Source organism: Hylobates moloch, unplaced genomic scaffold (genome assembly GCF_009828535.3).
Source record: "Hylobates moloch isolate HMO894 unplaced genomic scaffold, HMol_V3 SCAFFOLD_18, whole genome shotgun sequence".
Classification (NCBI taxonomy): domain Eukaryota; kingdom Metazoa; phylum Chordata; class Mammalia; order Primates; family Hylobatidae; genus Hylobates; species Hylobates moloch.
In genome coordinates this window covers 31,078,405-31,101,097 of record NW_026652293.1, presented here as the reverse complement: position 1 = coordinate 31,101,097, position 22,693 = coordinate 31,078,405, and the positions used below count along the sequence as shown (strand labels likewise).

At 46.0% G+C, this 22,693-nt stretch overlaps 2 protein-coding genes across 4 annotated transcripts; both read right to left on the bottom strand.

Annotated features, from left to right (window-relative positions):
• Positions 1–3,244: 3,244 nt before the first annotated feature.
• GLUL (glutamate-ammonia ligase) lies at positions 3,245–12,150 on the bottom strand. Of its 3 annotated transcripts, none has more exons than XM_032137534.2 (7): positions 12,007–12,150; positions 8,919–9,097; positions 7,476–7,637; positions 6,601–6,747; positions 6,105–6,232; positions 5,706–5,905; positions 3,245–5,072 (listed from the first exon to the last, which is right to left on the bottom strand). In XM_032137534.2, the coding sequence occupies exons 2-7, from the start codon at positions 9,082–9,084 to the stop codon at positions 4,754–4,756; spliced, it is 1,122 nt and encodes a 373-aa protein (XP_031993425.1). In that variant the 5' UTR covers positions 9,085–9,097; positions 12,007–12,150; the 3' UTR covers positions 3,245–4,753. The 3 variants fall into 3 exon arrangements, with proteins under 3 accessions (XP_031993425.1, XP_031993428.1, XP_031993429.1); XM_032137537.2 differs by lacking the exon at positions 12,007–12,150 and adding an exon at positions 11,505–11,670; XM_032137538.2 differs by lacking the exon at positions 12,007–12,150 and adding an exon at positions 10,824–11,303.
• A 7,988-nt stretch (positions 12,151–20,138) lies between these two features.
• On the bottom strand, positions 20,139–21,443 carry LOC116457992 (transmembrane epididymal protein 1-like). Its single transcript, XM_032137503.1, has 2 exons — positions 21,332–21,443; positions 20,139–21,013 (listed from the first exon to the last, which is right to left on the bottom strand). The coding sequence occupies exons 1-2, from the start codon at positions 21,441–21,443 to the stop codon at positions 20,139–20,141; spliced, it is 987 nt and encodes a 328-aa protein (XP_031993394.1).
• Positions 21,444–22,693: the final 1,250 nt, after the last annotated feature.

Below are 22,693 nucleotides of genomic sequence, written 5' to 3'. Positions count from 1 at the left end.
TAGGACTACAGGTGCATGCCACCACGCCCAGCTAATTTTTCGTATTTTTTGTAGAGATGGGGTTTTGTCATGTTGCCCAGGCTGGTCTCGAACTTCTGAGCTCAAGTGATCTACCTGCCTCGGCTTTTCAAAGTGCTGGGATTACAGGTATGAGCCACCATGCCCGGCCTCAGTTATAACTTTTTTTTTTTTTTTTTGAGATGGAGTTTCCCTCTTGTTGCCCAGGCTGGCTGGAGTACAATGTTGCAATCTCGGCTCACTGCAACCTCCACCCTCCAGGTTCAAGCAATTCTCCTGCCTCAGTCTCCCAAGCAGTTGGGATTACAGGCATGTGCCACCACACCTGGCTAATTTTTTGTATTTAGTAGAGACAGGGTTTGTTTCACCACATTGGTCCGGCTGGTCTCGAACTCCTGACCTCAGGTGATCCACCTGCTTCGGCCTCTCAAGGTGCTGGGATTACAGGCATGAGCCACTGTGCCTGGCAGTTGTAACTCTTAAAGCAACACAAGGCTCTTGGTAGCCTGATTACAACGAGAATTAATTAAGTACACTATTTTCCACAGTACACTCCCACGAAGTTTTTAGTCCTGCCATAATGTTTGTAGTAAAAAGAATCAACATTTTCAATTTTTGGGGGGGGGTTTTGTTTTGTTTTGTTTAGGCAAGGTCTTGATCTGTCAGCCAGGCTGGAGTGCAGTGGTGCAATCACAGTTCACTGCAGCTTCAATTTCCTGGGCTCAAGCGATCCTCCCATCTCAGCCTCCTGATAGCTGAGACTAGAGGCGGGCAATTTAAAAAAAGTTTTTTTTGTAGAGTCTGGACTTCACTACGTTGCCTAGGATGGTCTCAAACTCCTGGGCTCAAGAGATCCTCCCACTGCAGCCTCACAAAGTGTTGGGATCACAGGCGTAAGCCACTTCACCTGGCCTTGATTCTTTTTAAGCTCAATAAAAATGGAACTTTGTCTTGCTTTCATGGCCAGAGTTAAAATACAGTCAAACAACAAAGACCTCATAGAGTTAAAGCTCACAAAACTGATACTTAAAAATAATTTATTAAATAAGTATTGCAGGCACTACAACAGGTCTCAAGATACAGTGGTGAGCAAGAAAAACAGGATCTCTTGCTTTCATGAAGTTCAATTAGAAAGTCCTATCGAATGATGAGACATCTTTCTTTGGGGCAGCAAGTTGCTTTCACTTAGTGGTAAAAGGGCCAGGAATAGTTCAGGAACTTCTCATCCATTTGTCTACCCTTCTACACAGCAGCACAGATCTGGCTTTTTAAATGGCCCTAGGCCGGGCGTGGTGGCTCATGCCTGTAATCTCAGCACTTTGGGAGACAGAGGAGTTCAAGACCAGTTCGAGACCTCACTTTGGGAGGTCAGGAGTTCAAGACTAGCCTGGCCAACATGGTGAAACCCCATCTGTACTAAAAATACAAAGATTAGCTGGGCATGGTGGTACACACCTGTAGTACCAGCTACTTGGGAGGCTGAGGTAGGAGAATCGCTTGAATCTGGGAGGCAGAGGTTGCAGTGAGCCAAGATTGCACCACACTATACTCTAGCCTGGGCGAGAGTGAGACCCCGTCTCAAAATCAACAAAAGGCCCTAGACAGCACCCATCCATGGAATTCTTTCAAATTCCCTACAGCTTGTGCTATCACTTAGTTGTTATCTAGTACCTGGCAAGATGATATTAGGGGAACTCATATTTAAGGAGTTCATGGAGACCTCCTTTTGTAAATACTGGCCTAACTCCTTAAGGTTGAAAGCTTGGTCATTATTCTGTTTAATCTATCACTGATAAAAGTTACCACATAACCCATTGTCTGCATATGAACTATAAAAAACACCTTAGAAATACAAGGGGATTGCACTGTGACCTGTAGGTCAAAGCTAATTCTAGGTGAGAGGGTGAAGAAACAAATATGCTGGTTGTTTTCACCTAAATTCTGATCCTATGAATTTAAAATTCCTTCTCATGCAATCATTTTGTCAGGCAATTGATTACAATGAACAAAATCCAAAGTGCTCAGGTCACTGCCTCTTCAGTTTAGTGCTTATACTGTGTAGGATACACCATCCAAGAGGCTGTAAGGGTGACCAAGCAAAGGGAAGACAACTTCAGTTGGGGAGGTGGAAGTAGAGATTGAATGGAAATAAGGGTATACATCATTTAATGACAAAATCAAGAAAATGCTAAGGATGAAAGAGGGTACTCAACAATCATGCTGAAACAACAGGCGTAAACTAGGACCGCACCAGCAAGCTAATAGGTAGATGACTCTACTTTGAATATTAAATCATATTAGGAGCCAACTTTCTTAAGAAAAACCGTGGATACCTAGGATTACTTGACTAGTGTAAAATACATAGTTGCCTGAAGAACTTGTGTTATCTCTAAAGACTATCACAGGCCCCAGCTACCTCACACTGATAGAGTATACTGCCTTTTAAAAACAATCAGTACTGCCCACATTATTAGTAGTATTAGTGCTATTAATAATATTGCACGCCAATGTGTCCAATAATTGCTTTTTGCTAGGTATATGCACAGCATCATGGGAGCTGGAGGGAGCTTTTACCCAACCTCATGAGGAATGAATGAAGGTAGGAATTGGCCAGGATAAGGTGGAAGAACTCCCAGATATACGGACCAAGATAGAGCAAGAGGCAAGGGCACAGGTGACAACACAGAGCTTTTGAGAATCACAATCGGTCCACTGGTGCTCCTGCAAGGCAAGATACACCCAAGGACGAGCCCATGCCTAGGGCATAGCCAGCCTTGAAAGGCTTCAACCAGGGTAGCAGGGTAGCTAATATTTGTTATTTAAATGAATCACTGACAGCAGAGAGTAGAAATTGTAAAGCCAGTTAATCATACATTAAGTATGTTAGGCTATTCTATTAGGCCAGGAATGGTCAAAACAATGTTATGCTAAGCCAAAACCAAACTCGGGGGAGCACAGGAAGGGGGAGGAGTGGGGCTTGTACCCTGCTACAAAACTCTAGGCTAGGAAATGCCAAGATTGTGTGTTACTAAGACTAGGTGAAAAACTTAATCCCTGAAGTCCCAAATACCCAACTTAGAGAGGTACAGGAAAGGGCTGGTCAGCAACATCACTCCAGTGTTTTAAAAACTCATATATAAACTTGAGCTTATTTTGCCTGTGTTAGGAAATAAAGGAATATAATGGCACATAGGGATTTGAAAGAATCACAAACACATGAGAGAGATCTTATGTTAGGCTGATTTATAAGTGCTGCTTTGGGCAGTTACAGTTTGTTTACAATGAGGAGTTATTTGACTTTGAACATACTGTACATGGCAATTAGAAGTTGTCATGGCAAAAGAAAACCACAGCTGGGCTGCCACAGCCAACACAAGAACCAGAAAACGGTAGATGAAATGAAGGAATAAAGGTGGGGTTTATTTCTTATTATAAAAGAAAAAAAATAATTCCTCAGCAGTCTTAACAAAGACATCAGGATACAAAATTACAAGTGTTTTGACTCCAGCCCTGTCCCCATCTCCTCCAAGAGCAGAAGTAGGAGACAGTTGAAGCAAACACGCAATTCTGTAAAAATTACCTAGAAACCCTACAAATTTGATTAAAATCTAAACTTCTATAATTTTGCTTTTTAAAAAATTTAATATCAAAAGGCCTGCTTTAGTGACATGCTATTCCTACCAGAAAATAACCCCAATACCCCCTCTGTCAGTAACATGCTCAAGTTGACCAGCCAACTCTTATCTCTAAATCCATGTGGACAAGTGTGTCTTTTAAACCAAAGCCACGGAGATCAAGTGACTGCTAGTAACGTGTCATCTGTTAACTAATCCAGTGCCCACCTTCTCCAGAGGGTGGGCAGGGCAGAAACCCAAAAGGGTCATGAGGGCCTAACCCCAGATCACCATCTTTCTAAGAACCACCTCCCTCGCTCCCTACTCTAAATGAGATGCTTTATTTCTAATCCGACTATTTGTCTCAAATTTGGTGCTCCGTGACCTGGATGGTTTTTTCCTTTAGCAAAACACACATAATCCACAAAACCATACATATAGTTTTTTGTCTTTACATTTAAATATAAAAATACTATTCTGCTTTGTGTGATAAATCAAGGACCAAGCAATAAGAACCTTTTCTTCTTTCAAGGTAGGGATATCCATCAGTTTATACTGAGCTTTGTGTTCAGAGCAGGGCATTTAGTCCCAAGCCAGGCTAGTCCCACAAGCAAGAGACCAAAGCCATTCTCTCTGATTCCCAACCCCTACCTTCTCTCCTAATTCCCACTTTTAATAGAAAAGTTGGTTATAACTTCTTAAAAGTTTCCACCACGAGGGCAAATCCTAACCTAACCAGAGTAGTCAGGTCTTCCCCTTTCAGCTACCTGGAAGAAAAGTCCTCCTCCTGCAGACGTGGTCTGTCCGGATAGCTATGCCTATTGGACAGGTGCACCCCATTAAATGGAAGCAGTGGTTATGTTTCCCCACCCTCCTCCCCACTAATGCACTAAAAAGCCTCAGTGATAGGGAAAAAGGGAGGGTAGGTGTGAAGAAATTAATAACTTGACCCCTCTATCCCAGCCAAACAAAGAAAGCAAGATTAACTGGGCACATGGAATGAAAAAAAACGACCTTGATATTCCACCCTTTGAGTTACAATCGGGACAACTGGGAGAGGGGGAAGAGTTGGAGTGGGATGAAGAACTAGGAGGGGCTCAACAGCTGGAGGTCTAGTCCACTTAATTTTTGTACTGGAAGGGCTCATCGCCGGTTTCATTGAGAAGACACGTGCGGATGAGAGCTTCTGTCACCGAAAATGGGTCGCAGTTGGCAGACGGGCGACGGTCTTCAAAGTAACCCTTCTTCTCCTGGCCAACAGTCCGGGGAATGCGTATGCTGGCGCTACGATTGGCTACACCAGCAGAAAAGTCGTTGATGTTGGAGGTTTCATGGAATCCAGTTAGACGTCGGGCATTGTCCAGGCCTCCCTTGGGATCATAGGCACGGATGTGGTACTGGTGCCGCTTGCTTAGTTTCTCAATGGCCTCCTCGATGTACCTAGAGGAAACAGAAAAGATGGCGGTCCAACCTTGTCTCCAGGTATGGAGCCAAGAATGAAGTGCACCAAAATACTATACCAGTAGAACAAATACTTCATGAGGGCAGTGGCTGCGTCTTCTTACCTGTGTGTCTCGGTGGTCAGAACAGTGCCCGACAAGCAGTAGAAAGTTACTATTTGTTGAAAAGACTAATCATCTGAAACTTTCTCCCCCTCATAAGCATTAAGCTTATCCACATGCCTGTATTGTTACTAATTTAGTTCTAAAAGGTTTTCAAATGCATGAATTTGTCAGCTTTTCCTTGTCACCATGACATATGTCACAAATACATATATCGATATATATTTATATAATGATATATGACTAATATATATTATATAAATTATAACAAATATTTATCACTGTGAATCAGAAGTATTATTTGGTATTTTTCAAATAGGAACAAAATGAGAGAATTTGAAGGCAAGTGTCAACAGCTAAAATACGTCCAGACTGAGAAGTCAAGTTTACTCATCTTTAGCAAATATTTGCAAGTCATCCTGCAAAGGAGACTTTGCTGAGAGATTGCTAAGTCTCCTCCCAAGTTTTCTGCCACAAGAGATTAAAGATGGCCCCGGCAGAAGGTACTCACTTCAGACCATTCTCCTCCCGCATGGCCTTGGTGCTGAAGTTGGTGTGGCAGCCTGCACCATTCCAGTTCCCAGGAATGGGCTTAGGATCAAAGGTTGCTATCACTCCAAAGTCTTCACACACACGATGCAAGATGAAACGGGCCACCCAGAGATGATCTCCCATGCTGATTCCTTCACAAGGTCCAATTTGAAATTCCCACTAGAAACGAGAAGCTTGGCCATTAAAACAAAGCCAACTGCTCACTCCAACCCAGAAGCTCCTAAACCTGTTCTCTTCTCACCTGTACTCCAACCTGTTCTTAGATTTTGGGTTAGTGAGTGGTGTATCAGCAGCCCTTACTAGCAAAAGTCCTATGTGCGCCTACCTACCCTTCTTGATGGATTGGAGCTATATTTACCTGGGCAGGCATGACCTCGGCATTAGTCCCCGCAATCTTGACTCCAGCATACAAGCAGGCCCGGTAATGGGCCTCCACGATGTCCCTGCCATAGGCTCTGTCTGCTCCCACACCACAGTAATATGGACCTACAGAAGCATCAAGACAAAACGCTAAGAGTCAAGAAATCCAGAGAATCCCAAAGTCAGAGATCAGAAGGCCCTTAAGCCTTGCCCTCTTGAATCATTATCCTTGCCTTCATCTGCAGGTGCAGGGCAGGGGAGGGGCAATAGGGGAGTTCCTCTTCACTACAGCTTCAGTGGGGCCAAAGTTTCCCCCTAAAACCTTACTTTATATATTTATATCCATTTTTGGACTTTGGTGATGTGAGGACTGTTTCGCCTTTACTGTATTATTTTGCTTCTTGATTCAGAAAGTCACTCCCATCCCTGGGAAGGGGCATTCCTGAACAGTTAGACACTTCTGAGAATTTCACCGCTAACCCAAGAAGACTTACCCTGGGGGCCTGGGAAGCCGTTGGAAGGCCAACCAAAGGGGTGCCCATCTGTCCCCATGAGGGTATATTCCTGCTCCATGCCAAACCAGGGGTGCTGGTTGCTCACCATGTCCATTATCCGTTTACAGGTGTGCCTCAAATTGGTCTCTAGAAAAAAAGAGTCAATAATACGCCATCAGGGATCTAAAGACATAGATGCTGAATACCGATGCTGATGGGAGAATAGTCCTTGAATTCTATACAACTGAGGTGTGCACTATGGTACGAACTGAGCCAGTACAGGCGTTCTTGGGATCACTGAGTCAGAAAAATGAGAGAAGCTGTTAATTGTACATCTGTAGGAAGACTCTGAAAGACTTCAGTTTTAACTAAACTCAGTTACAACCAAGTCATATGGGAGTGGATTTAGAACAGGGCAACTTTCACTTTATCTGCATTCTGGCCACCTCCCAAGCACCAAATGCCAGGCACTTAACCCTCTATTCACCAGACAGCTGCTTCTGGTTGTCAGATTTATTCTTCATTTCTCAGGCACTTGGAGCCATTCTCTAATTTTTGAGAAACATTTGTCCATTGGTTTACATTTGTCCTGGCCTACATTCCAGGCAGGAAGGCTGTTACTGGGGACTCCAAGACCGGCAAACAGATCTGGACAAATTCAATGCTATTTTATGCCACCAACAGAGAAGACCATAGAAAGATGGGCCATATTATCTCTTCCTCAAAGCAGAAGTTCAGGGAAGAGAATCACTCAGATTCTTAAAATAGTCCTGAAATAGCCTAGTCTTCCCAATACTGATTTCAGAATGTCTTCTCCCTCCCCTTCACAGCATTCACAGATTGAGGAGGGGCATCCATAGCTGTGCTATACACACCTGCAGGCCTTCGATTGTACTTGAAAACTTCACATAACACCAGCTTGTTAGGGTCCTTACGGAAGGGGTCCCGAAACATGGCAGCAGGCACGAGATACATGTCACTGTTGGAACCCTCAGACTGTAAAGTACTAGAGCCATCGAAATTCCACTCAGGCAACTCTGGGGCAAAAAGAGGGAAAATTACATTTAAAACATACAGGAGCTTTCCAAGCAATGCAAATACAGCCACCCCTTCACTCACCTTCCCATCTCTAAAGATCTCTTTTCCAGGAATTCATTAAGGCATAAATGCCATCATTAATATGTATACTCTGGCACCTGTACCTGGATCCTATAGCCCTTCCTATCTGAGTTCCAAAGTAAGACCATTGTACCAATTCCTTAAAAGAAATATACCAGATACTCCCTTCCCAGATGTCTTCCAGGAGACAAACTGAAGCATTCTGTTATCACTACCATCCTATCAGTCACTTAAAATATTGAGATAGTGAAGGATTCTGATTCTTCCTTTAGGTAATGTGTCGCTTCCTTCTTCTCATGCCCCCAGTGTATTCTGGCAAGTTATGTCCTTATTTTATAGATGAAGGAACAGACAACTAGCAGGATGACTTACTCAAGGATGCTCCCTTATCACCTATCCACCTTTCCCACTGTTTTAAAGGCTGCTTTGTCTCTCTAGCTGACTGAGTTCTCTGAAGGAAGAGACCAGACTCTCACTTTATATCTTCAGTGTCTGTGCACTATCTGCCACATAACAAGTACACAATATAGACTTTGTATTATGATCATTCACTTACTCAAAAAGGAAAAGTAAGCTATCCTAAACTAGGTAGGAGGTGATACTTTCTTATGGCCCCTTTCCAGAAGAGGGAAGACTATGGCTTGTTCTAGACTGAAAAATGAAGGTCACAACTATAATCTAACTGTAGCTCCTAGAGGGATAAGCAATTAGTTTAAGAATTTCCAAAAGTGGCATCAACTAAAAATTAGTCGTATTTAAAAACCATCATAGAGCATTTGCTTCACATCTAGAAGCCAGTGATATGAGTATTAAACACAGTTTTCTAAGAGTTTGTAAACTAGATGGTATTCTCAGGTTAGAGCAGTGGTTTTCTGAGGGTGCCTTAGAGCCAGGTAAGTGGGGATGTCCAGGTCGGCAATCTCTAAGCCCCATGCCAACTCTCCATAAACCAGACTTAGTTTTTCTTCAATACACTGGCCTACATGCACAATTCCATTGAAACCAAGGGTTCCACTGTCGCTCTGCTTTGAGGCAGTGTAGGAGCTTAATGTTGACTGAATGAAGTCTGAAAAGCCCTGCCTTAGGAAACCTTTACAAACAGAAGAAAGAGGCCTAATCCAGAGGCTGAGTCAAAGGCTGCTGCCCACCCCTCTGCAGATCCCACCCAGTGTGTGCCCCACTCCACATTGCTCTCTCACCTTCCACACACTTGGGCTCACTGTCCAGGGTCCGGGTCTTGCAGCGCAGTCCTTCTCCAGTACCATCGATCCAGATATACATGGCCTGGACTTTCTCACCCTGAGGCAGGGACATGTACACCTGCTTGATGCCTTTATTTAAGTGGGAACTTGCTGAGGTGGTCATGGTGGAAGGTGTTCTGGAGAGAAAAAAAAAAATAACATTGTTAACGCCCACTCCAAACTGATCCCCTGCAAAAATGGCTCAAGAGGGATGACTGAATCAAAAGTCAGAGTGTAAGTGCCAACTCCTTCCCCTGTGGAAGTCAACACACAAAAAGTTACGTTTACTCACTCTTTCAGGGGGATTAGTTTTATAGTAGGCAAAAATCTCCTTTATAATAGGCTGTAAAACTGATCACCACCTTTCAAAACAATTAACACAGATGCCTGCTAAAGAAAAGATCAGGCCCTTGGTAGTAACTCAATGCCTCTGCATCCCTGAGCTCAGAGGCTTAAGTTCCACAGCTACTGCAGAACCCAGGCTTCCAAGCTAGAATTTATACTTGTGAGGACTAAGGTCTATTCCCGCAGTGTAGCTGAGGTAACACTAAACTATCCAAATACTAAGCTATCAGAGGAAGCAAACCAAAACCAATATACAAATTTACAAAACATAGAACTTCTTCCAATACAAGTAAAATCCAGCCACAGAACAGGCTTGGCTTCCACAGTTTCTGTTTTTCTCTTTGCCTTTCATCCTAGCTGTGGTCTTAAACTCAAACCCACCGCCCCTCCCCACCAAAAGAAAGCTTACTACACATTTAGATTCAAGGATGAAACAAGGTTACAATATATTTTTTAAAAAGGCTAGCAGTTTCCTACAACAAAAGCTGATTCAAGCCAGATTCTAAGGGGCATGCTGCCATAATTTCCATAGGTCTAATGCAAAGTCTCACTTAAGATGGTAAGAATCACAACATTATGGAATTCTACAAGAAGACTTCAAGTAATTAGGAAATTTCCACTTCTAAATCAAAAAAGTCTGGAAATTTAAAAGCCATGAGGCATACTAATAACTGCCAGCCACTACCACAAAACCTCTGAAAGAAGCCACAACAGCCGAAGAGGAAACGTTCTCTCCCTCCCTCCTCCCTCCGTGGCCCAGGATGGCTAGAAAGGGAACACATTGTTCTCCTCCAACGACTAGGGCAACGTTCTGAAGTACAGTGGTAAAGTTTCTATGGGCAACCGTCCATGTTTGCCCAGCTGAAAACATAACTGCTCCTCCCTGACAGCCTCACCACCCTTCCCCTTGGGGAAGACCAACACCCCAATATTGCCTCTAGAAGACTCGGCTGGCCAAATCCTACTTCCCACCTCCATCCCAGAGCCCTTTAGCTCCTGCTAAAAGCTACAACCCACGAAGCGGGCGGATCACCTGAGGTACGAAGTTCGAGACCAGCCTGGCCAACATGGTGAAACCCCGTCTCTACTAAAAATACAAAAATTAGCCGGGCGTGGTTGTGCACGCCTGTAATCCCAGCTACTCGGGAGGCTGACACAGGAGAATCGCCTGAACCACAAAGGTAGAGGTTACAGTGAGCTGGAAGATTGCACCCCTGCACTCCAACCTGGGCAACAGATCGAGACTCTGTTGAAAAAAAAAAAGCTACAACCCAATTTCTCGGCTGTCCTCTCCAACATGTTACACCACCAATATCATGCACACTTTGTCCTAAGCCTCAGTTTCGGATCTCTTGCTCTTTTCCGTGAGCCGAGTTGGATGCCAGCAGCCTAGTGCCACTCTATCAACTGCTGCTGCCGCGGTGCCAAGTTTATGTGGGGGGAATGGATTCTGAAGTTTTCAGCCGTTTCTGCAGCTCCCACCAACTCCGAGGTCGTCCTCCCTGCCCCCTCACTCACCCCAGCCACAGAAAGTCAAGCGTATTGTTAGGGATGCCCTCTTTAACCCTTCTCTTTTTGGAGCGGCGTTCGCGCCTCTCCTCTTTCTCAGACTCTAGCTGCTGCAAGCACCGGAGCTTTCTGGGAGAGGGCGATGGAGAAGGGGACAGACAGCGGCCGGCCCGGGGGGTGTCGGAACAGGCAGGTTGGTGGGTTAAGGTCTTAATCTTGACTCGAGATTTCTCCCCGGAGTTCACGGAGTAGGCGACAAAGCCGAAGCAGCTGGAGCGCGACCCCGAGGAGTCCGACTTCTCGTCGTCTTCATCATTTTCATTCGTTGCTTTCTTCGTGGACTTGCGGCTGGGGGAGGATCCCCGCTTCCCGCCCCCGAGGGAGTTATAATTATCCACTTTGAAAGCAGCCCCTTCTCACTGAAATGTCCCTAAAGTGGGCGCCCCGCCCCTCGGGCCCCCGTCCGAATCTCAGGGCCTCACGGAGGTGGCCATACCCCGCCGCCGAGGGGTTGGGGGGTCCGGGGGAGGGTGGGGGCGCAGTCCGGAGGGACTGCGCGCTGCTGCTGCTGCCTCGGCTCGGCCCGGCTTCTCCACTGACTGCGCCGAGGCCCGGGCTCTCCATTGTTCGGTCACATTGGAAGGCCCCCGGGACCCCGAGGCGGGAGCCGGCCGCGCAAACAACGCTCACCGTTACACGCCGCAATCGTGGCGTCTCAACCATCGCCAGAACCACGACGATTGCTCCGAACGCCCCACCACGAGGAAGGCAGCGAGGCGCCCGCGCCAACCAAGCGCCTTGTTTGCGCTCCACTGGGGACCGCACCGCCACTCCATCCACAGCACAAACACCACTGCGAGCCCCAGGGCGCGGGCCGGCCCAACGGCCTCCAGGGGCGGCGCTTCAGCCGCAAGTAGTGAAAAGAAGATCAAAACAACTCACCCCGCCCTTCCCAGAGCCTGGCCAAGGGCGCGCCCCACCAGCGCCGGCCCCGACGGGTCCAAGCCACCGGCGGCGGAAGCACGCGGGAGAAGCACTCGTGCCGGACCTCAGGCCCGGGCGGGAGAGGCCGCAGCGTAGGGCTGGGACTGGAGGGGCAGGCGGCAGAAAAAAGAGAATGGGCGGCGCGCCTCGCGGGGTAGCAGGGGCGGCGCGCATCGCTTGGGTGCCACCGGGCCGTCCGGGGACTTACCTGGGCGCCGAGCAGGCGGGCGGGTAAAGGAAGGCCGCGAGAGCGAGGTTAGGAGAGGAGAGGAGGCCGCAGTACCGCTCACACGCTCCGCTCTTCTCCCACTCTCGACTCTGCAGGGCCGCCAGCAGCCCCGCACCCTTTATCCGCGGCCCGGGGCCGCCCCCGGTGCCCTGATTGGCTCCCAGCGGCCAGGAGCCCGGGCCGATCAGCTGATGCGTTCCCGGGCCCCGCGGCCATTGGGCGAGGAGCCCGGCGGGCGCCACTGGGGTGGGGGCAAGCGAGCTCGGAAAGAAAGAAAGAGAAAGGGGCGTGGGGGAGGGGCAGGGCGGCGTGGGGGAGGGGAGCGGAGCCGGGAGGGCTGAGGGCGGAGGGGCGAGTTGCTGCCAGGCCGGGAAGCCTCCGCTCGCCGCCCGCCCGCTTGCAAGGTGCCGCCCCACGGCCCCCAGCCCGGGGTCCCGAGGCTCCCAGCAAAGCGCCCTGGACCTCTGCCCTGCAGCCTTCACGGGGAATAGTTTTACGAGGAGAGCTCCCTGGGGAAATGAGGAACCAGGGAAACCGAATTTAGCCTTTTGTTGCGAGGGAGCCTCCGAGCCCCGCTTCCTGCGGACAGGGGTTAGCTTGAGAGGGAGCGCGGGGCGCGGGACCCGAGGGAACCTTGGGCGGGCCTGGGCTAGGGCGGGTGCCGCTCGGGCCTGGGGACAGGCCCAGGTTCCCAAGGCCTGGAAGAGCCGCCCGCTCCGGCTCTCTTGAGTCTGGGGAAATAAACAGAACTCTGCCATTTCACATTTGAAATCAACGTGCTGTTTCTCTTATTTCACAGAGAGGATTCTGGAGGGCGGTAGAAACTAAGTCTGGAGACCTGTCTCATGCCGCTGGCCAGACCCTAGGCAGGTCTTTCAGGGCCCAAGTTTCCTCATCTGCAAAATAAAGTGGTCGTCGAAAATGACCTGTGGAGCCGCCCACTAGATTTGAAATTCTGTGTGCAAACTGCCCCCGGAGCAGCTGAAAGGAAATCGAGGTGTTCACTTGCCCTTTTTGAAGTCCAGGGATTGTCAAGAAATTCCTTAAACGAATTCTCCCTGGTTTTGCTTAATCAAGTGCGGCTTCTTGTTAATCTGGAAAATGGGAATACATACCTCTCCTCTCAGCTTGCCGTGATGGTTGGGAAAATGTGTATGTGAACACAATCTTGAAATGTACCTAGAGACACAACATAGGTAGATAGGTAGGTAGGTAGATATTGCTACCCGTACTATTACTCGATCATTCTGTTTTTAGTGCCTGAAATCCACCTGATGGTGTCCAGCTTTTATTGGTTCTTTCAGTTTAAAGAGCAAGAATTTATGCTTCCAGTGCCTTTGGAAGAGGAAGGGAAGAAGTTTGTTCTGGTTATGTTTTGTACCGCAAATGTGGAAAAGAAATGTTGCCTGCGACCACACACACATAACTTAGCTTCTTCGGTCAACATCCCTTTCCTTTAAGAGTGTATAACACTGTAGTGCTTTTACATGACAGATGCAGCATTCATCTCAAACAGGGGTTTTTGGGATGTTTCAGACTGGTGACATTTTGGATTGTGTAAGGTGCCTTACAAATTCCTTGTTAAATTTCAGTGCTGCCCCTTGAAGCATTACATTGTGGTGGCTAAAGGCACGGCTGCAGGTCAGGCAAACCTGGGTTCAAATCTGGGCTTTCCCTTCATACCAGCTTTGTGTTGGCCAAATCACTTAGCCACATGAAGCCTGTTTCTTTGTCTATAATAAAAGAGGGATAATCATTTTTACCTTATCAAAGGATTAATTGTGATAGCACATGCAGAAGAGATTGAGTAGTCCCTGGTGCATCGTAAATGTTTAGAAAACAGCAATTATAATTATCTTAGGCCAAGTTCTATAATCTGAGGTGATTGGATTCTTTCTTTCCCCATAGTGACTTTTGAATACAACTTTTCTGACTCAGTGTAATGCTTTACCATTCATTATATCAAACTGGACTTAACCTTGGTAACACAGTGAGCTGTCTTCATTTCTTTCTGTAAAGGTTTGAGTTTAAATGGTCGAAGAAGGGGAGCAAAGGAGGAGAAAAGTGATGTTTTTATTTTAAAAGATGTTATTAATCATTTCCAGATACCAAACTACCGAACCATAAGCCAGAGCCTCTGCTGCACACACCACCAGCACCTGAGGTGGGGATGGCAAACATAACAGAGGATGGAATGGTAAGGTGCGAGTGTGGTTCTGCAGGCTTATAGTATTTCTGCCATTTGAGTGCCTGCTTCCCTTGCTAGATGTCTTGACCTCATTGAGCAGTTTATTCATTGTCATATCCCCCAGTAGTGTCCAGGGTGAGTGTTCAATAAATGATATTTGTTAACCACGCAGAAGTGACATGGGCACCATCAAGAGAACATGTGCTTTGAGCTGCTTTTCCGAGAATGGAAATGGATTTGCTTTGATCCATTCATGTGACCAGGGGCACGCTTTGTGAGGGTTAGGAACATAATGCATGACCACTGACTCTTTCAGGAGTGAACGAGAGGCCTTGTCCTCCTTGGCCAGCCCCACATTTACTTAAAATGATGAAATTAGGGCCCAGATGAGTCCAAGAACTGACCAGGGAGGCTTGAGCATAGGCAAGAAGTAAAAGCAGAAGAAAACCCTTAACTGGTTCACCCCCAGAAACCCAGACGGTACTTTTAGAGAAGTTAAAAGTAAAACAGCCTGTTTCATCCAGTTTGACTTTGCTGTGTCTGCTGCCCTTTCTTCTCCTTCCCCTTCTTTTCTAAATTGCCACCTGCCCCCATTCTTCACCCCCACCATAAAAAGAGCATTAGAATGCTTGAACCCATGAACTTTTCTGTTTCTTGGTACACACCATATCAGTGCTGACAAGGGGTTCCATTGCATGTGTTTTGAAGTCATGTTTTTCTCTCTTAGAGTAGAATTGCCATGTCCAAGGGGTGGGTGGAGTGGGAGAGCAATTACAGGGAAAGATTTTGTTCCAAATCTGCAGAAATAGACTGAGATTAAAAGTATTTCTTCAATATTGTTCTGCTGCCTTAAATAAAAGCTTTGTATTAAGATTTTGCTCTACCCCCAAATCTTATCTCTATTAGGAAACAACTTTTCTTTTTTTTCTTTTTTCTTTTTTTTTGAGACGGAGTCTTACTCTGTTGCTCAGGCTCAATGCAGTGGCACAATCTCGGCTCACTGCAGCCTCCACTCACTGTAACCTCTGCCTCCCGGGTTCAAGCAATTCTCCTGCCTCAGCCTCCCAAGGAGCTGGGATTACAGGTGTGTGCCACCACACCCAGCTAATTTTTTGGTATTTTTAGTAGAGACGGGGTTTCACCCTATTGGCCAGACTTGTCTTGAACTCCTGACCTGATCCGCCTGCCTCGGCCTCCCAGAGTGCTGAGATTACAGGTGTGAGCCACTGTGCCCGGCCCTTTATCTGTCTTTTAAAGGATCCATTCTCCCTCTGCAAGTATGAAGTCCTTTACCTGGGGATCTGGAGTGCCTTCCCAGGGCCTGTGTGGTTGCCGTATACACATTAGACACAAAATTTAGGGTAGGGCTCACATTGACCCTGTGTATGAATGATTCAACCGGCATTCAGTGAGACCTTTAAATCATGTTAAAGAGATACAATTGAGACTCAGGGTTGGGGAACACCCTGGAAACCCAACCCAGAATTGTAAAATATTCTTTTAAAAATTATTGTTATGTAATAAACCAACATCAATTCTTTCCAAAAGAATGGACCATAGTAGAATCTTAAACCAAATCAAAATAATAATAATAAAAATGAAGAAGAAAAGAAACAGCTCTGGAAGTCGATAGCATTATTCTTAAACCATAATTTAGGGAAAAGCTGTAGTTGGCCAAGCTTTCAAATTTCACTTTATACAATTAGAGAAGGAAAGACTACATTTACATTATACTTCAGTTCAGTAACTAGCACTGAGAATGGAGGAATTGTTCTTTATAGTTTTTGATTGTTTGATATTTTTCAGTTCAAGACAGGAAATTGGAAATTCACGTCTCAGCCATATCTGTAGCCTGATTTGAGTTTTGTAGGATGCGTGCTGAAATCAGTCAAATACAAGGAACACTTCATTTCCCCAACTGCATGTTATGATGGAAGGTTTGGGTCTGTTTGAGCTCTACCCTGAATCATGTCTCTAGCAGGAAACTACGTGGAAAGTTGGGAAGAATGAAGTTCATCTTAGTTAACAACCTGGGGAAATATGTCCTATTGAGAAAATTAAAGCCATACAATTCTAGAATTAGATCTTCACATCATTCTATCTTAAAGATGAGGAACTGAGTCTTAGATAACTCATAGTAACTTGATGAAGTCACATTAGGTTAGTATTTTAGAGCCTAATGAGCTTTCGAGGTGCTGTTCTTTTTCTGTTCCCTTTCCTTTAGTCTCTTTGGTCTGTGGGTGATCTGTTCCGGGGCCACCATCTCTAAAATACTGAAATTCCTGCAGTCTGTGTGTGATCTGTTCCAGGGCCACCATCTTTAAAATACCGTAATTCCTACAGTCTGTGTGTGATCTGTTCCAGGGCCACCATCTTTAAAATACCGTAATTCCTACAGTCTGTGTGTGATCTGTTCCAGGGCCACCATCTTTAAAATACCGTAATTCCTACAGTCCTCACTGAGGGAGGTGCAGAGGACAGGGAGCGACCGTTTACCTCTCAATCCTGGGTATGCTTACCCAGTGACTTCTGTATAGCAGACACTCAGTATATATTTTCTTTGTGAATAACTAGATTAGCAGAAAAAAACAACACCGTAGGACAGATTCTCTTTGAAGGACTCTTTGGAGATCATTTTTCACATCTGATAATCTGCCTCCAGTTTCATTGTTTTGTGAATCTGGGGTTTTTGTAGATACATTTTGTCCTTTATTCTCAATTTACACTGTACAGATCTTTGTTCTGTAGATTGATTGGAACATTATTGAAGCTAATTAGAAAATTTAGAGAATTTGGCATTCTGATCAAAAAATTATTTAGATCAAAGTATGTGCTTTAGTTGGTACCATTCCCAAAGAAATCCTCAATGGGATCCACAGCCCTTCCTCCCTCCCCTCCCACCTCATTAGTTAATTTGGATCCCTGTTTATTTCACATTCACTCGCCAAATTTTAACGGGAAACAAACAGCCCTAGGGTATGTTTTCTGGATGCTTGGGCAATTCTTAGTCTGGTTCTGGATTTTTCCTGTCCGTTCTCCTCTCCCACTTCTTTTAAACCCGTTCTCCGGAGACTTGTTTACTGGGGTTGGAGAATCAGAAGCTTGGCCGGGGTGGTGTGAACCTAGTGCCCTCTGGTGGAATTTTGTGAGAATGACAAACTTCTCCCCAAAAGTTTGAGTGTTTTGAGTTTTTTCTTGGGTAGCCTTTAGTGGGAGGACCTTTCTGTTACATCTTAAATCTAGTAAGTTAATAACATGCAGGCTTATTGCCTACACTGAATATTTGAAAGCTATTATGTTGGGGGGTATCACTTGATTACCAGAGGTTTATTGTTATAGAATTAGGCCTCATTACAGGAAACAGGCAGCTAAGTGTTTGTGCTTTTTCATCACCTCCCATTAACGTGTAAGAGAGGTAAAGAGAAAAGGAAGGCTCCCAAAGAAAAGTAATTGAAAAAAGGCTAGGAACCAAGAGTAAAGGGGAAATGGCAAACATTAGAAGCCTTGGTCACAAACAAGTCTTATCCCCAGCCCTTGCTTTGGATTTGAGCCCAGCAGTGTAAGATCCAGCCAGAAGTTGAGAGTCTGCCAGATTCTCACCCCCTGGGGGTGATGGGGGTCAGGGTAGGGGACAGAAAGTGTTGCATAAACACACTCCTAAGGGAGGTCTAGGGTGTTTACACTGTGCTGTTTGCTTTACCTGGGCTTTCTGGCTTGCTTTCTTTTCTTTCTCCTTTCTTTTCTTTTTCTTTCTTTCCTTCCTTCCTTCCTTCCCTCCTTCCTTCCTTCTTTCCTTCCTTTCTTTTTTTCTTTTTTTTTTTTAGACATAGTCTCACTCTGTCACCCAGGCTAGGGTGCAGTGGTGCAATCTCAGCTCACTGCAGCCTCCGCCTCCCAGGTTCAAGTGATTCTCCTGCCTTAGCCTCCCGAGTATCTGGGGGTTATAGGTGCAGGCCACCACGCCTAGCTAATTTTTGTGTATTTAGTAGAGACAGGGTTTCACCATGTTGACCAAGCTGGTCTCGAACTCCTGACCTCAAGGGATCCGCCCCCCTTGGCCTCACAAAGTGCTGGGATTATAGGCGTGAGCCACAGCGGCCAGCCATCTTTCTTCTTTCTTTCACAATTTCATTTTTTTCATTTTGAGATAACTCGCTTCTCCATTGCCATTAGCAAAGTCATTGTGGCCCAGAGGACACAGTCACAGTTGCGTCAGACACACCTGCACTTAAATTCCTGTGTTGCCTCATACCAGCTGTGAGACTTGGGCAAGTCAACCTGCTGGAGTCTCAGTTTTCTAGAGACTCCTTATAGAAACATTTGTGAGGATTAAAAACAATAACAGAGTCAACTTCAGAAACAAGTTACTGGATTTTATTATACCCCAAAACAAGGAAGAGAGTGGGCGCATTACTAAGGCAATGACTCAGTGTTCAGGACTGTTGTTGTCACCCAGAGAGATTCAGAAAGCCTCCAACCTGTCCAGCAACGCATTTAGAAGAAACAGGATTAGGGAAGACTCTGGAAGCAAAGAAGCCTTTATTAAACATAACCATGATCCATAGCTGGAGTATACATAGGAAATTTGGTAACTTGGGTAAGGCAAAGTCTTTTCCCTTTAGGAGCCTGTACTTTAGTGGGTGAGGAAGAATCTTCTGAAAGAAAATAATTTCAGCAGCAGTATAAAAGAAAGTGTGTCACCTGTATGAGCAAACTAACAAGGCAGATTTAATGTAAGTGCCCAAGAGTTCCAAAACAAGGGAATCAATAAGAGTTCTGGAGAAGGCCACCTTGGGGATACTTGGTGCGATGGGGGGTAGATGTAGGTTTATTCTGGGAATCGAATAACGTGGTAAATATGTGACTGTAGGATGACTGGCTGTGATATGCAAGGAAAAGAAATTTGCAAAGACCCAAGAATGGTATCTGCTAAATTGCATGTGCAAGGGTGGTCATGGTGAAATAGGAAAGTTTGGGCTAGAGTAAGAGTAATAAAATGAGAAGTCAGGAAAGTACCAAGCATTTGAATTCTATAAAAATGCTGTAGCATTTGAATTCTATACAAATTTAAATTATGGAAATTTGAAATGTTATTAAGTATTTAAAAAGTCTCACTTTATGTGTAAAGTTTGAAATGAAGCCGATTCTTGAAAGCTGCGGGGAGAGAAGGAGGCAAAAACGAGCATAATTTCAGCCTGTATGAATTAATTATAAATTCTATCATGCTATTTCCACATGGTGGCACCACTTTGGTGAGCACATAAAGTACCCACTTTTCTTTATCAAGATGAGATTTGAATGGGTCCAGTTTTGAGTTGTGAGAAGTCTTTATTCCCTCAGGTAAAAGGCAATCCCTTGTGCTGACGAAGAAGCTAGTGACAGCATAACTGCTAGACTCTGTTCTCCTCCCTTCCCAGCTCTTCCTTTTGTTGCATTCTCTTCCCCCAGTGGCTTTTCTTGCACACTAAGAAAAGGTGTTCTCCTGGTCCTTTTCCCTCCCTCCTGCAAATCCCATCAGTGTCTCTTTTTCAATCCCTCTCCCCTTATCTTCTCAGTAATTAGAGGCTCAGGGACAGAAAATGCACCAGCACGGGCATGGTGGCAGGCTCCTGTAATTGCAGCTACTCGGGAGGCTGAGGCAGGAGAATCACTTGAACTTGGGAGGCGGAGGTTGCACTGAGCTGAGATTGTGCCTTGCACTCCAGCCTGGGCAACAGAGTGAGATTCTGTCTAAAAAAAAAAAAAGAAAAGAAAAGAAAAAAGAAAAGAAGAAAAGAAAAGAAAAGAAAATGAACCAGCAGACGGGACCAATTGCTAGCCTTCAAGGCCATTACCTTCACCAAGGAGAGTAGCATGCTCGTGGCTGAGGAGCCCACAGGAGGAAGATGAGGTGGACGATGTGCCAGCCACTGTAGGCCCCGTCTCAGGGGGAGCTCTTTGGAAGGAGGAGAGCCTGGTCCTCTTTCTCTGACTGCTCCACTTCCTGTAGCAACTCGTAGAGGGGTCTTGGAGTGCTTGCGTAATACGGAGCTTCTTTGGGCCCAGTCAGCTTCAAGCTGGGTCTGAAACAATGATACCAAAAGGAAGAGAAGCCATAGATTCCCAACAGGAATGAGGCATCGATCATCACATGCCAGCAGAAGAAGGTGGTGACAAACATGATGTCACTGATGTCATCGTCCTGCCATGGATAGCCAGAGACAGGTCTGTATAGAATAAAGCCTGCCTGCATCAGCCAGGAGCCCATCATCAGGATCAGGAAGGTCTCCAGCAGCTGGAGATGACACATGTTGGGAGCCCACAGCTCTGCAGTCAACACCAGCAACAGCAGGAACACCACCAAGATGAGCAGAGAATGAACGTGCAGCTCCACCCCTTCTGAATCTTGAACATGTGACACCATCAGCAGCAGGAGCTCGTAGATGATCAGGACCAGGGTACCTTTTTCTAGGCCCACACACCTCTGAGGCAGCATGTTCTTGCTCATGAAGTCCACACAGCCATTGAGAGTCAGGAGGATGAACATGGTAAGGTGCTGCCACTCTTTGGGGTACATGAACCTTGGTGGCAGCTCCCTGTTCATCAATATCAACCCTCCTTTAATGCAGCTGACCTCATAAACTGTCAATAGGGAGCCAGTCGCCACCTTCAACAAACCTCCATAGGATATTTTCCACAGCCTAGCACATCTTCCCTTATTCCTGGGAGGGGACGAACGATACAGGAGAGAGTCAGTGAATATTATAGCTTTGGAGATTACTACTGCCTGATACAGTCCATATAAGAACAGAAACAGCCCTGGATACACATGACCAATAAAGTTTCCCATGGAACCATCAATCTGTCCACTGAAGGAGAGAAGCGCGATACTCAGGCACAGCCTTACTTTATGCAGCCACTTCAAGTGCTGGGCTTTGGAAAGAACTGCCTTCCACCTACTTTTATCGTCTCACCGCACCCACTGCTCCCCCACAAAGAGGAAATGTTTCTCAAGACAAGCCTACACATTCGGTGGAATATGGCCTATCATTCCATTCCATTCCATTCCGGTACATTGGGAATGCACTAGCTTCTGCCAAAGTAGTTGGTGAATGGGCTTTCAGAGGACCCTCTTACAGCCCTTGAGGTGCTTCTGGTTACACTCATCCCTATGTCCCATGGCTTCCTTCCTCTTGTCCTGCTGAGAGCTTGGAGGAGAAAAGGAGAGGAAAATGGAGTGGGTTGCCATGACGGTATCTAGCACAACATGGACACTCAGAAACTCTTGAGTATGCTTCAGTCCTTCTTACACATTATTTTGGTCCAATTGTAAAGTCAGACATTTTCTTTAGGGATACATACTTTTGAACATTTGGATATATAGTATATTTAGCACCCATCTGGCTTTTCTACTTATCTGTGATAGACACATCTTGAAGACCTCCAAGAAAACCCCCTTCAGCATCCCCCCGTTACCCGCTCACATTCTGCCAACCACCACCACTTCAAAATTTCTACTGGCCAGGAGATGAATCTGAAAAGCCACCCCTGGGTATTGATTGTAGGGGCTGTGGTGATTTTGTAGTAGTGTCAGCATGACTGAGCTTGAAACCCGGAATCTCCTTCCCAATGTGGTTCCAAATTAGGTATGTCTACAGGTGGAATTTACATGAGAATCTGAAGGCGGAAGTGAAGCAGCAACCTAAGAATACTCTGAAGGCGTAGGATGCTGGGTACTGCTGTAGCTCATGCATTGTGTCACTGTTCTGCGGGCTCACCTCCCAGATGAGCAGCAGCCAGGCCTAGAGCTGCCCCGAGCTATTTCTGCAGGTTGCCTGCCATTGAGGTATGAGATAGGGAGAGGAGGACGTGGTCTCCAGTTTGTCCTGGTAGGTTCTGGTTTTGGTTTGTCTTTGGTCTTCCCTCGTTCATATAATATGGCTCTTGCTGACTGCTGCCACCTCAACCTGAAATGACTTCAGGTCCCCCACACAGCAGAGAGAAAACAGCTTTCCGTAGATGTTGTCACCAGATCCCATGTGTAGTCTAGTTTCTATCAGGCATCCATATCCCATTGCTCTGCTTCCATCAGCCATCCCTAACTGATACAAGGAAGTAAGATGAGTCCTGAAAATGGAGATACCACTGAGAGGAATCACCCTAGTGAGCTGGTATTGGCCACTGATATTTTAATGTGAAATAGCCACCAGCTTCCTTTCTCAGTGATTACTTGATGAATGTCTAATACATCTAGGAGGACAGAGTTCTAGGTATTAGGTAACAGCCCTCTGAGCCTGAGAAAGGGGAATGGTGGAGAACAAGGTACAGGGAATGCGAAGCATCCCCAGGCACACAAGTGGTTCTGGGTTTATTGCAGAGGGTCCCTGCAGCAGGAGTTTCTCTGAGGGCAAATAGGTGTGCTGAGGCGAGCGGAAGTTCATCGCAGATGATGAACCTTGCTGACTTAGTCCTCTGCGTAATCATCCATGCTCACACTAC